Below are 15,374 nucleotides of genomic sequence, written 5' to 3'. Positions count from 1 at the left end.
AGGGCTTTTACACTTAGTCTTGTCACGATCAGATAGCTTGCGTACCAAATCAGACACTTATGAGGTTCCATTTCAGTTAGGATGCTTCCTTAGAAGGTAACTGCGTATGTAGACAGTAGACAGCAAGGCAACCCTCTAGGTTTTGAAGCAGAGCTAGTTGCAAGCTAGTGTTATCTTAAATCTGTCCCTTTTAATGTGGTGTTAAGGACTAGAATCTAAGAATCCATACCAGACTGAGGTTGGTATGGTTTTCTTTGATGTTTCTAGTTCTTCTCAGTAGCCAACCCAGAGTGTTTTCTGTTGCCGAGCGACTGCTGCTGCATACTGATGTGGAGCTGTGGTTTGTCTTCATCCCGTGATGCACTGGGTCAGTGTGACAGTGATAGATGTTGACCCTGTTGCAGAGTTAAAGAGAGCTCATCCTGGATACCGGGCGATCTTTACCGCTGTGGAGGAGAGTGTCCAACAATCTTACACACACATGCCACACACACAGAAAACATTCACACCTGCTGAGAGGGTAAGTGGGTTTGTGAGGTCCAGCCATACACAAATTATGTGGTGTACCCGCAGCTGTTAACGCAAGGACCTCACACATATACACACCTTGCACTTAACAGATCAATAATAATCATATCATGGAGAAATTCATTCTCTCTGTCTTTCAGTAGACCACTCTATCGACCACGCTTTTATATTCTCTTATGCACATCCGTACAGAGGCACACAGGGTCTCGGGCTATTTTCTGGCCACTCACACAAAGCTGTGCCAAAAGGCTATTAAAACTATATTGTTAGGGTTATTTTGAAGTGGTTTGTGGTGATATAGTTACTGTAGTGATTCCCAACCAAGGGTACGACAGCAGGGGGTACTTGGAAAGGTTTCGATTTTACTTTGTTAAACCTATAAAACAGAAATTGTGACTTTAAAATGAAAAATAAAAATCTTTGTCATACAAAAAAGGTTGGGAAACCCAAAATTAAAAACTTAAAGGAATATTCTGCATTTAATACTTGTTAAGATCAACCGACAGCATTTGTGGCATAATGTTGATTACCACAAAAACAACAACATCAACAACAACAACAACAACAACAACACATTTTTTTTGGACTCGTTCCTCCTTTTCTTTAAAAAAAAAAAAAAAAAGCATAATTCAAGGTTACAGTGAGGCACTTACAATGGAAGTGAATGGGACCAATCTTTGTATGGCTAAGGCAGAAATTGGAAGCTTATAATTAAAAAAAAAAAAAAAAAAGCAATTACATGAATTCTTCTGTTAAAAATTGTGTATGATTTGAGCTGTAAAGTTGCTTAAACCATTGTTTTTACAGTCATTTTTGGGTTTTTAGGCTTTATGGTGTTACATCAAACATGTAAGTTGTAAAATTGGATATAACTTTACAAAGACGAGGTTAGGAAGTGAATTTATCACACTAAAATCATGTTTACATGCATATTGTTTCTGTCTTGTGGCTACTTTAGTATTTTAATGTTTACGGATTGGCTCCATTCATTTGTAAGTGCCTCACTGTAACCCAAATTTTTGCCTTTAAAAAAAAAAAGAGAATTATTCCACAACTGCTGTAGATTGTGTTTAAATTGTATTGAATCCTTGAAGAACTGCCTCTCTTTCAATTCATGAGTTTGAATTTGAAATGAATTGGCTGCACCCCATGGGATGTTGAATTAGAATTTGAATTAATTGCAAACAGAGGAATTTCATTAGTTCAACACCAACAAAATGGGCAAGAACACATGACTTTTTAGGGATTCTGTATAAGGTTTCCATCTTGTAAGCCTGCGTTTTGTTATTTGGCCCCATTTTGAAGACATTGTGGTAAATTATAAGCAAAATAACGTGTTCTTTCTCCATGGTCCAAAGTGTCACAAAAGCACCACAAATGACGTACCAGCTTCTGCAATTGTGTTTTTCCATCTCACAATTGCTTTTTATGACACTATTGGTTAAGTTTAAGGTTTAGGATAGGGAGTTAGGTAGTATATGTTGATTTAAAGCTTGCATTAATCTTCAGAACGTTTTGGAGAAAATTTAACTCGCTTTTAGGGCCACTTAGTGGACATTTAACTTCGGAACTGCTGCAATACGTAAAAACATGTAATATCATTTTGCAAAAATGTCCCCATAGTCACATCTTTTTTATGAGATCAGGCTGATAAATTAATTGCTAAATTCTATAGGTAGCATTTCAAATATTGATTATTAATATCATCTAATGTTTCTAGAAATACCACACTGTTGTGTGTATGGGAACATATTTATTAGTAATTAATATGAAAAATCCATTATTAAAAGCTACATTTACAGATGTTCAGTTTTCAAATTTGAATTACAGTCCTACATCTTGCTTGCCATGTTCTCAATTCAGTTCTGAATGGTGCACAACTCTGGTAATATCTGAACAGCAGGTTACCTTGGAATAGAAGTTGCTGAGATAAGCGATTTCTATGAGTATATGAGATTCGTTCTCTTCTGCCGGTTGTCAACGATGTTAGCATGCGCACAGCCTTCATTGTGTTGCTAATGAACGTCATTAATTTCAGCACAGTAACTGGCCTCTGACGCCCGCTCAGCCCTGACCACACCATTACACTCACAAATAAAATGTTTGGTGATTTCCACACATTTCTAAAGACATCCTGCTCTGCCTCATGGCTTTTTCTGTTTCCAGACTCGCTTCAAATGCTAATCAGTGCTTCGTTTACAGTGTGTAGGCTGTCGCAGTACATGAGTTCCTCTCTGCAATCATAGCGCTCACTGGCCAGTGACCATTGGGCTCAGCTGCCCAGACTGCTGGCTGTAGTATTCCCCTGGGTCATGAGTTGGAATTCTGCTCAGAGCGTGATGGAAAGCCCACCACAAGCAGCTGGCAAACTCTGCTAGGAAAAGATGGTTGAATGCACTTTTGACTCAAAGAACATGAATGTATTTTCAAATATCCTTATCATGTATTGTTCCTTCAAAGACTGTGTTATGAGCATGTATGATTGTTTTTGGTTCATGTTTGCCTCATCATTGAAATTCTTGTTGCACAAAATTTCAATTGAATGAAAAATTCTATTGGATCAAGTGTAATATAGCACCTGTTTCGTATGGACTTCCTTTATGGTGTTTTTTGAGGAGTAATGAGAGTTCCCTATCTGTCACTCAATCGACGTTGTGTCGATGTATTGACACTAGGGGTCACTCTTGGGAGCCTGAGACACCTCTGGTCTTTGATAAAAGGCCAATGAAAATTGGCGAGTGGTATTTGCATGCCACTCCCCCGGACATACGGGCATAAAAGGAGTTGGTATGCAACCACTCATTCAGATTTTCTCTTCGGAGCCGAACGGTCATGCTCATTGAGCTGAATTTCTACTGATCATTCACCTCTGCTGGATCTGACGGCGCATTTCAGCGGCTTCTACCACCTCTGCACTGGTGCACTGCAGAGAACGCCCCTTTGTGCTTCGGCAGAAAAAAAGAGAGTATATTTTCTGAAAGAGCTTATTTCTCTAAAAGAGTTTATTTCTCTAAAAGAGCGGCACACACGGAATGTCTTTTTAAAGATGCATCTTTTTAAATATGCCTTTCCGATTGTGTGTTATTCCTGGTTGTGGTCATTATCTTTCAACTTTGGATGGTCCTGAACGCAGTCTTTCGTGTCTGGGCGTGACCCACATGGAGGCAGCATTCGTGGATGGTTCATGTTCTCACTGCGAGAACATGACCATGGCAACGTTGTGGTCGCAGCTTGCTTTCGTAAGACGTTTTGTAAGAAAGCAAGCCACCCCAGCGGCTCCCCGCCTCGGTCCTTCTACCTATGGGTATGAGGCCAGCACGGCTAGCACTGGGGGCGATTTGGGGACCCCAATGGGTTCGCCTCCGCCGGGTATCCCCCCACGGACCTCCCATTCCCCAGCACGCTCGTCTACCCCAGTCGGGCTTCCTGATGAGTCCGCCGGCTCGTCTCACGGCGAGTCTGGCCTCTTGTTCGGAGCCCGCGAAGATGATGAGCTCTCGAGCGCAGCATCGGAGAGCGGGCTTGTCCAGTCGGACGCAGAAGCCTCAGCTGGGCCCCCGCCTTCGGGGACGATTGCCCAGTCACAGGCTGATGCAGAGATGACGGACATGCTTTCCCGGGTGGCCGCGAGCGCCGGGCTAGAGTGGAATCCTCTGCTCTCCCCTGAACCCTCGCGGCTTGATGATTGGTTCCTGGGCTCGCGGCGCCGCTCAAAGCAGCCACGCTCCGTGTGCCTTTCTTCCCAGAAGTGCACGAGGAGCTGACGAAATCGTGGGGGGCACCTTTTACTGCCCAGTCCCGATTCCTCAGTTCCCCCGCCTTCACTACCCCCGATGGCAGGGTGGCCAGGGGTTATACGGCGATTCCCCCGGTGGATAAGGCGCTCACGGTGCACCTATGCCCGCAGAGTGCCGCCACCTTGTGCGGACACCCAAAGCTCCCGTCCAAGCCCTGTAGGTTCACGTCGTCCCTGACGGCTAAAGCCTACAGTGCTGCTGGACTCTCCTGCAGGTCCACCAAGCCAAGGCCCTAAAAGAGCTGCACAAGGGTAGTTCTGTCCCAGATCTGATGCAGGAACCGCGCTCGGTGACCGACCTCGCTCTCCAAGCGACGAAGGTCACGGCGCGGTCTCTCGGATGGACGATGTCCACATTAGTGGTTCAGGAGTGCCACCTTGGCTCAACCCGGTCGAGATGGGTGAGGCCGACAAGACACGGTTCCTTGCTGCCCCCAATTCCCAGGCTGGCCTATTCAGCGACACCGTCGAGGACTTTGCCCAGCAGTTCTCAACGGTGAAGCAGCAGACGGAGGCTATCCGGCATATCCTGCCCTGGCATGGATCAAAATCCCGCACCCCGTCTGCTCATCGCCAAGGGCATCCCCCTGCGGTGACTGCACCAGCTCTGCCGCAGCCCGCACCTTCAGACCGGCCCCGGCGTGGAGCCCACTGCAGGAAGCAGATGCCACCCGTCTCCCAGTCGGTCACTAAGAACCCATGGAGGTTGTCAAAGTGCCCCTGAGACGGGCGACCCAGGGTTGAAGAAACCCACTCATCTGGAGCTGGTAAGAAGACCACTCCTTACCCCGGAGGAGGGCTGGGTGGAGAATCTTTTGTTGCCTTTTTGTTTGATTTCGCCACATGCCCAAGTGGCTGCGGTACCCAAAAGTTCAGCAAAAGAGCGGTTTCCTTGTTCCCTGTGTCACATACCCAGTGTGCACGTCGTCATCATGACTACTGTCCATGGGTTTTTCCTTGCAGGATTGGCGCTCCAGCGGTGGTCTTCCCGCCCCTGAGCGCCCAGCTGTGGCACACATCTGCCCCCGATGTGACAGTCTCCACAGGTCACGAGAACAGGCCTCTTCCTCCCCTGTCTCAGGCTGTTCCGGGGCTGGTCACAAGGAGCCAGGTAAGTGCTTTGATGTCCCTAGACTCAGCACGGCCATGACGTGGTGTGGCACCTCGAGCTCCGCCCCGCTGCGAGGCCCCACCTGCTGGTACGTCCGATGACGTTGTCCCCTTGGTCCCCCTTGCGTGGAACTTGGATGTGTGGCTTGCGTTTTCCAATCTGTCGCAATGGCTGGTCTGGACCATCCAACTCGGCTACGCGATTCAGTTCTCCAGGCGCCCGCCCAGGTTCAGCGGTATCCACTTCACCTTGGTGAAGGATGAAAATGCTGCTACCTTGCGCGCGGAGATCGCTACCCTCCTATGGAAGGGCGCGATAGAACCTGTCCCTCCGGCCGAGATGAAGAAGGGGTTTTACAGCCCCTACTTCATCGTACCGAAAAAAGGCGGTGGGTTGCGGCAAATCTTGGACCTGCGAGTACTGAACCGGGCTTTACACAGACTCCCGTTCAAGATGCTGATGCAAAAACGCATTCTGGCGAGCGTCCGGCATCAAGATTGAAAAAAAAAAAAAAAATTATTATTATAAAAAAATTTAATTAATTATTAATTATAATTATTATTATAAATATTATTATAAGATTGGTTTGCGGCGGTAGATCTGAAGGACGCATACTTCCACGTCTCGATTCTACCTCGACACAGACCCCTCCTGCGGTTTGCATTCGAGGGTCAGGCGTATCAGTACAAGGTCCTCCCTTTCGTCCTGTCCTTGTCTCCTCGTGTCTTCACGAAGGTCGCAGAGGCAGCCCTTGCCCCATTAAGGGAAGTGGGCATTCGCATTCTCAACTATCTCGACGACTGATTAATCCTAGCTCACTCTCGGGATATGTTGTGAGCACACAGGGACTTGGTGCTCTCACACCTCAGCTTCGGGTCAACTGGGAAAAGAGCAAGCTCCTCCCGGTTCAGAGCATCGCTTTCCTCGGTTTGGAGTTGGACTCAGTCTCTTTGACAGCACACCTCATGAACGAGCATGCCCAGTCGGTGCTGGCCTGTTTGAAGGCGTTCAAACAGAAAACAGCGTTTCCACTGAAACTTTTTCAGAGGCTCCTGGGTCATAAGGGATCCTCAGCGGTAGCCACCCCGCTTGGGTTGATACATATGAGACCGCTTCAGCACTGGCTTCAGATTCGAGTCCCAAGATGGGCATGGTGCCACGGGACACATCACGTGGTCATCACGCCAGTCTGTCACCGTCTTTTCAGCCCTTGGACTGACCTCTCATTTCTACGGGCAGGTGTTCTCCTAGAACAGGTCTCCAGGCGTGTCATGGTCACGACAGACGCCTCCAAAACGGGCTGGGGTGCTGTTTGCAATGGGCACAATGTGGACGGCCCGCAACTGCATTGGCACATCAACTGCCTTGAGTTGTTGGCAATTCTGCTTGCCCTGCGGAGGTTTCGGCCGTTGATCCAGGGCAAGCACGTGTTAGTTCAGACAGATAACAAGACAACGGTAGCATATGTCAACCGACAAGGCAGTCTGCGCTCTCGTTGTATGTCACAACTCGCCGCCATCTCCTCCACTGGAGCCAACAGCACTTCAAGTCGCTGCGAGCCCGGGCAACCTCAACACTACAGCGGACCCGCTGTCACAGCAGGTTACCCTCAGAGGAGAGTGGAGACTCCACCCTCAGGTGGTCCAGCTGATTTGGAGTCGATTCGGACAGGCACAGTTGGACCTGTTCGCCTCCCAAGAATCCTCCCACTGCCCGCTCTGGTACGCCCTGACCGAGGCCCCCCTCGGCATAGACGCGCTGGCACACAGCTGGCCCCCTGGCCTGCACAAATATGCGTTTCCCCCAGTGAGCCTACTTGCACAGACTCTGTGCAAGGTCAGGGAGGACGAGGAGCAGGTCATCCTGGTAGCACCCTACTGGCCCACCCAGATGTGGTTCTCGGACCTCACACTCCTCGCGACAGCCCCCCCGGCGAATTCCCCTGAGGAAGGACCTTCTTTCTCAGGGACGGGGTACCATCTGGCACCGATGACCAGACCTCTGGAATCTCCATGTCTGGCCCCTGGATGGGACGTGGAAGACCTAGGAGGTCTACCACCCACGGTGGTAGACACGATCACTCAGACTAGGGCCCCCTCTACGAGACGTCTGTATGCCTTTAAGTGGCGTCTGTTCGCTAAGTGGTGTTCTTTCTGACGGGAAGACCCCCAGAGATGTGCAGTCGGATCAGTGCTTTCCTTCCTGCAGGAGAGGTTGGAAGGGCAGCTGTCCCCTTCCACCTTGAAGGTGTATGTTGCCGCCATAGCAGCACACCACGATGGGTAGGATCTACCATGAGACTCTCCACATGGTCGGCAAGACCATGTGACGTATTTTTTCCACTTAAATATACCCCCCTCTCTTGGGCGAGGTGTGGTCTCCGTGGTGTCCTCCCCTTGGGAGGGAGCATATGTCCTGGCGGCCCAGTCGGATAATCCCCCTTCTTTTTTTCTACTCCCTAAAAAAAGAGAACCACGACTGGGTTAGCCTGTCTCTATCTTTTGGGTAGTCAACTTGTCCCCAAAGGGCCGTTTGACACTCATAACTATGTTGGGGGAGGTTACATGTCGGCCTGGTGCGCTGGCTACGAGGCACACATTGGTCTGCCCGTCACACACCGCCAGTTCACGTAACACAGTTCAGCCAGTTGTGGCATTTCGTATAGGGACCCCTAGTGTCACTACATCGACACAACGTCAAGTGAGTGACAGATAGGGAATGTCCTGGTTACTTGCATAACCTCCGTTCCATGATAGAGGGAACGAGACATTGTGTCCCTCCTGCCACAACGCTGAACAACCCGCTGAAATGGCCGGACTTTGTCTCGGCTCCTCAGCATAAAACCTGTATGAGTGGTTGCATACCAGCTCCTTTTATACCCGTATGTCCGGGAGAGTGGCATGCAAATACCACTCGCCAATTTTCATTGGCCTTTTATCAAAGACCAGAGGTGTCTCGGGCTCCCAAGAGTGACCCCTAATGTCACTACATCGACACAACGTCTCGTTCCCTCCATCAGGGAATGGAGGTTACGCAAGTTAAATTTGGGTGGAGTATTCCACAGCAGTTTCCCTCTTTATATTAGTTAGTTACAGTACTCCCCAATACTGCATTATGTCCTCACCACTGCCACAGCCTCAAAATGTATTGAAATTGTAAGTGAATAATCGTTCTCTCTCTCTCTCTCTCACTCTCTCTTTCTCTCTCCTGCAGCTCCTGCAAATGCACAGATCGTGCATTCTGGCCAGGCATGTGTGGTAAAAGAGGACAACATCAGTGAAAGAATCTACACAATTAGAGAAGGGGACACATTAATCCTGCAGTGCCTGGTCAAAGGACACCCACGGCCACAGGTAAACACAAACACACATTCACAACATATGTGGCAAAACATACACCAGTGGCACGATGTGTTTTTTTGAGCTCTTGCAATGCAGGCTGTGTTTTAGACTACTGTTAAAGGGATAGTTCACCCAAAATGAATCATTTACTCACCCTCATGACATCCCAGATGTGTATGACTTTCTTTCTTCTGCAGAACACAAACAAAGATTTTTAGAAGAATGTCTCAGCTCTTTTGGTCCTTACAATGCAAGTGAATGGTGGTCAGAATTCGGAATCTCCAAAAAGCACATAAAGGCAGCATAAATGTTTTCCATACAACTCAAGTGGTCATCATGCGATATGATAGGTGTCATTGAGAACAGATCAGTATAAATGATGAGAGAATTTTCATTTTTGGGTGAACTATCCCTTTAACTTGGGAAATCACACTCTTAAGATCATCTTAAAGGTGAAGTGTGTAATTTCTGGGTCACTAGCATCAGCAAATGGTATTAAAAAACAATAAGCACCACAGTTTACACTTTTACCCACAAATGGCGTATTTATAGACCCATTTACACCTTAAGATGCGTCTCGGGTGATCCGATCACATGTGGTCAGGCAAAACACATAACTTTTTACACCTGGTCACTTAAATGCATCTCCTGTGATTACATGTGTTTGGTTTTCGAGGGGAGGGTCTCTGATTTCATGATGACATTCATCAGTCACTATGTAAGTGTGTTACTGCATGATAATAAACCACAAAAAGTCATAAAACACCAAGAAAGCTAGAAAAACAAAAACAAAAAAACAGCACACTTATTCTCCCAGATGCATCTAAAATTGTATCTAAGCACAAATGCAACATTTCGAGCAGGATTATACTTTATTCTAGTGGATTACCTGTATTAAAGTAGCTTCACAAGTTTGTGCTTCTCATCTGTCTGCCTGCATGTTGATATCAAACACATGTAAAACATCCGTGAAGTTTTTGGTCATGGTTATGTATCCATTTATTTTTTTATTTTATTTTTTTTTACCCAAAATGCATCTTAATACCAAGTGTAAATAGGGTCAAAGTTGACTGCATATTATTCTGGGTTACGAGAATTGTAACATAAAAAAATACCCACATCAGCTTTCATTTATGTCTTTCCTTATTTTGATGAAACCTGTTTCCCAAACCTTTTTTTTTTTTTTTCCAAAATCAGCAGATCACCTTATTATTTAAATAGAACTAAAGCATATTGTTACCAGAGCTCCAGTTCAAAGATGCTGAACAAAAGCAAAACCTTTTATATATCTCTGTAGGAGTTTGCCGATACCACCCCCCACCCTATGTTAAATGGAGAATTCACCCAAAAATTCTGTCATCATTTATTCATTCCAAACCTGTAAGACTTTCTGGGGTGAATTCACTACGAATGAAATGTGCCCGGTGAATGCGCTATTTATTAGCACATGCTCTGCGCTGGTTTAGCACACCATTCACTAAGGAAATTATGCAGATCAGGCAACAGTTTTAATTTTTGTGTGAGTTATTCCTTTAAGAACAGAAATATTAATAATGAACTACACAAAGGACTAAATATAATTATTTAGTGACATACAACTATAAATTTAGGTGACAGAATGGTGTGCATTCATATATCAGTAAACAAGACAGTACGTTTGTGGATGCTGTTTGACAGAAAGGTCAGCATTCACACACAGCCTTTAGGAATTACTGTTCCTCTTTATGAACCAGCACTCTTGTGTGTGTGTGTGTGTGTGTTATATAAGGTAAAAGTGAGTTGAAAACAGTAGGTGTGTAAATGTCACTCCCACGGACGCTCTGTCCAGTGCCATCAGATCACATAATAAACCCATCTTCCCACACCCATCTTCCAAACAACCTTTCTACATATATTAGCTGTCCAGGTTGCATCAGGAATAGATCTGATCTGATGTAAATTCCATCTGATATTTCTCTCTTAGTCCTGGGTATGAGTGCGCAGAATGAGGAATTTTCTATTCTAAAATATGATCCACAATTTCCATTAAAACTTCAGGACATTGTGATGACAACAGGCTGAATATAGGATAATAATAAAGAGTATAAATATAGTCACACTGTCTGAATATAAACTAATGAGAACATTACTGCATATACCATCAGCCAGTATTGCCTGCAGTGCTGGGCCTTCACGGTTCACTAGACAGTGTGCATGTGTTTGAATGATTAGATATGTGTGCATATGTGTGTGTTTTAAGGCCCATGCATTGAATGTGTATTGGTTTCTTTAACTCTCCTGATGTTAAGTTGTGTGCATTAGGGTCAATATGTTTGTGATCTGAATGTACCTGTCCTGTACATATACTGTTGAAATAGAGGGACAAATTACCATGAATGATCATGAATTCCATGAATTCCATTAATTGGCTCTATCACTCTACTATCTCCTCTCCACCAATAGCTGGTGTGTGGTGAACGTACTGGTGCACTATGGCTGTCGTCACATCATCTGGGTGAATGCTGCACACTGGTGGTGGTTGAGGAGTTCCCTGTTCACTGTGTAAAATGCTTTAAATGTAATATCAGAAAAGCGCTATATAAGTGTAATGTTCATTCATTCATTCATTCATTTGAACACTGAGGCAGACTCTACACTAAATCTATGCCTTTAAGAAGAGAAATCTATTTTAACCAATAAGAACTGCATAAAAAGAGGTATATAGGCACGCGGTCACATTTACTTTCAATTTTATATATATATATATAAGACACTTCCAAACATTCCAAAGACAAATTTACACCTCTGACTCAAACACACATAAACATTTAGGTTCGTTCACTATAGATGGTGAGAGTAGCGCTCAGAAAGAGATTTAGGGGTGATGGGGACATTGGGTTCTGGTGTGTGTTGAATCCCAGAGGGAGTGTTGAGTTGCTCTCTGCATTGGCTTTCTGCAGCTGAACAAAAAACATGATACCAACTTTCTTTTTTTTTTTTTTTTTCTCACCACATCATGTTTTTTCTGCTCTTTGATTAACAGAGAGGCAGTAGAGGTCAGACGTCTTCAAAACAATGGTGTGTTTCACTGACAGAGTAAAGTCATACTGTACACACACCATAGCAATTACACTCTTAACTCATTTGTCTTGTTTTTTAATCTAGTTGTGGGCTGCAAATATGGTACGAGTCTTGTCCAGCACTTAGGAAACTTAGAAATAAACTGATACAGCTTCCATACTGTAAAGATGGAGAGTTCCAAATAAACTATACATGCATAAACCTTGAAAAATGAAACTTCTTCAAACTATACTTTATCTATATTAAAACATTTATCACATCAAGTCAATTACAAAAATGCAGTTACAAACTGTACACCAAATTGCCAATTGAATTGAATCTTTAGGGAAACAAACTACCAGATGTTAGTCCATCAACTAGGCCAGCACCAAACTAACACTGACTACCATAAATCAGTCTAGATCAGCATAAATATTCATGGTAGTCTAAGCCAGTCTTCTTTGAGAGTGGTACTCTGTGTAATGTTTAATGCAGTCACCTCAGGTTTAGTATGGAATCATTAGGATTCTGGTCTACTCATTATGCATTTCTAGTCAAACTCACCTAAAGCAGTCAGGATATAAGTAACATGTTTGGTCAATTCAGATAAATTGGTCCACTTTTTGACAGTCATCAACAGAGGAAAATTGTACTGCTCAGACGTTGCTCTTTGATTGCTCAATAGTTTTATAGATTTCTGAGTGACTGTTTGTCTCATTTAAGAATCAACTTTGTGTCCTAAACTTCTTAGGATAAATCTATGGACACAAATGAGACCATTGTTGAGAGTATAGAGCTATACAATAATTATGGCATAGTCCTCACTGAAGAAAAAAAAAAAAAAGAAATGGAGTGGGGTTTACTTAAAAAAAAAAAAACAACAAAAACCTAGGAACAAGTTCTATGCAGAAGTTGCTAGTAGAGTTAACAGAAGATATTTTCAAGTAGGCTTCATACAATTCTTGGTGGCTTCCATTTAACATTTTCAAGTAAAATTTACATTGCAATACTCTGTTTCAAGTACATTTTACTTTTTGTTTGGATATTTTACTCAAGCATATGACAAGGTTTTCTACGTTAGGGCTGATACATGATGACACATTGTAAAGATAACAAACAATCATAAATACTATTTACTTATGAGATAGAACATAATTTTCATATGTTTAAATTGAGTACAAATGTAGAATTTACTTAATATTTTCACTAGAGCACAGTTTTGTCAGTCTTGGTTCCGGAAGTTTTTCCCCATTCATTTCTTCCATAGGGATTTCAGAAAACAAAATCCTTCATAAATGAGTTCCAAGTCATGAACCAAACCAACCAGCTCTGAGGAGAATCACAACTTTTGATTTGAAGCAAAACAGTATTTGAAAATCAGACAAAAGACAAAGGTAAAAGACTGTGTACCTAACATCTTTCATGAGGGAATGTACTATAATGCCATGAAGCATTGCGAATGACGTAAACCAGAGGTGCCCAAACCTTTTCCTATGAAGGGCCAAAAATCTAACTTGATTGAGGGCAGTGGGCCAAAAGTAAATGTTGCATATATCAAACTGTATTATTTTAAAATTAAATACTAATACTGCAAAACACACAGAACTCTAAAATTAAAATGATCAAGTGTCCTAGACAATGCACATAATTGATTTCAATATAATTTGTATGTATGTTGTGTCTCTTTCTCATTTGTGAGTCACTTTGGATAAAATGTCAGCTAAACGACTAAATGTAAGCATATCTTAAAACATGGTTTCTGTCTCTTTAAGAACAGCACATCTCCTCACACTGAACACATTGTAGTTCCCTGCAGTTTTGGAGAGATGAAGATACAATGGCATGACGTAATACTATCAAGTAGGATATTGTTTTGTTTTGTGACAAAGATATTAAAGATATTTCTTATCATAGACCTAGGCTACACATTGTCCTGAATTTCACTCAATATTACCATTTATTGGGACTGCCAAATGTAATAGAATTATTTAATCAAACAATGCTGTAAAATGTTTTTGCCTAGTTAATGCATTTAACCTACTTACTTTTATTTGACATTAAAACTGTTTTCCTGTTGTGATATCAAAACTTGAATTGTACTTTTGCTTCTTTTCTTAAGAGGCGATGGATTAATGCTGAATGCATTACATTATGAAAGGAAATAGAAGCTATGAAGCACATTTCTGCTAATTAAAAAATTGAGAGGCCTATTAATTTAATTGACTCCAAAATATGATTATGATTAAGAACCTGCCGAAAAATGGCATTGTATCTTATGGTTATTAAAAAACTTGCAGCTATCTGTTTTTAGGCAGATAGTTGCAAATAAATGAGATATCCTCATGTTTGACAAATAAATTACAGTATGATGCACACAGATGTTAGATGCAAAATGGATTTTAGTCAGAATAAGAAAATGAAATATGAAGAATTAATTTACTGCATTACCGTTTTTGTCTAGCTGGCAGGGGAGAAAAGGGATTTTTGAGAGTACTGGTCTGTTCACATATAGTGCTTGTTGTAATGTTGTGCGGTGTTTGGAGTGAACGGAACCATTGTTTATATTGAAATGCTCCCTCACCTGACTTTATCAACCCTGCTTCACGGGTGCGCTTCAATGGTCGCGTTCACGCGGATATGAAATAATTGTGCATAACTGCAAAAGCCATATTTCATTTCGGATGACTGTTTGCACTGTTCCGCGAGTCCACCTAATTACCTGTCATTTCTTGATAGAGCTTCAGTTCCTGCTCCGTTTTAAACCAACTAGGTTCTGTCGGGCGGTATTGAATGCCCACCTCTGACTTTGGAGCTGGCCAATTATAGTGAAGATTTTGGGGTGGCACCTGGGATGGCCAATGGAGCGAACTTTCAGACAGCCCTTATTTAAAGGTCACTGAAGTATGCATATACATTTTTAAAAATGAAATCACTTATACTCTCTACATTTCAAATAAGCTATAGTTTTTGTAATGCAAAAATAAAACAAAAAGTGTTAAAACAAAAAGATTAATTAAAAAAGAACTGCATCAATCCCATATTTTTTTCTTCTTCTATTTTTTCCCCCCTCTTGTTATCTATGATTTGCCAAAGGTCATCATAGGCCAACTTTGGCCCGCGGGCCCAATTTGTGCACGTCTGACGTAAACGAATTAAACACACACACAAAAATATAAAACTGTTTAAAGTTGTTGATTATAAGCATACACTAAAAACATATATATATATATATATATATATTTTATATGCTGAAATAATGTGGGCTGATGGCTTTAACATACTTTTGATTAACAACCTCAGAGCTCACGGTAGGTCTGAATTAAGGTTTATAAGTTATTGTTAATCAATAACTTATAAATCAATTAAGTTAACCAATTCGCCTATTGAGAAAATGAAGGGGATTTTTACTTTTGGAACCAGTCTGTTGTGCTGTATTTGGAACTCTAGAGGAGACAAACATCTGTGGAGAAACACCATTTGCTCTTAGTTTAATCTCATTGCTCTCTTGGAGAAGCAGTTGAGGGCTCTCATTTGTTATTTTTCTTTCCTATGGCTCTCA

At 43.0% G+C, this 15,374-nt stretch overlaps 1 protein-coding gene across 1 annotated transcript in view; it reads left to right on the top strand.

The window, feature by feature from the left end:
• LOC127413523 (MAM domain-containing glycosylphosphatidylinositol anchor protein 1-like) overlaps window positions 1-15,374 on the top strand; it is a 272,396-nt gene that overhangs the window by 60,418 nt on the left and 196,604 nt on the right. The window contains exon 3 of the mRNA XM_051650732.1: window positions 8,649-8,788. Within this exon, the coding sequence (XP_051506692.1) occupies window positions 8,649-8,788 (140 nt within the window). The remainder of the gene's footprint in view (window positions 1-8,648; window positions 8,789-15,374) is intronic.

Source organism: Myxocyprinus asiaticus, chromosome 23, assembly GCF_019703515.2.
Source record: "Myxocyprinus asiaticus isolate MX2 ecotype Aquarium Trade chromosome 23, UBuf_Myxa_2, whole genome shotgun sequence".
In the NCBI taxonomy this organism is placed as follows: domain Eukaryota; kingdom Metazoa; phylum Chordata; class Actinopteri; order Cypriniformes; family Catostomidae; genus Myxocyprinus; species Myxocyprinus asiaticus.
This window is presented reverse-complemented; position numbering and strand designations above follow the sequence as displayed.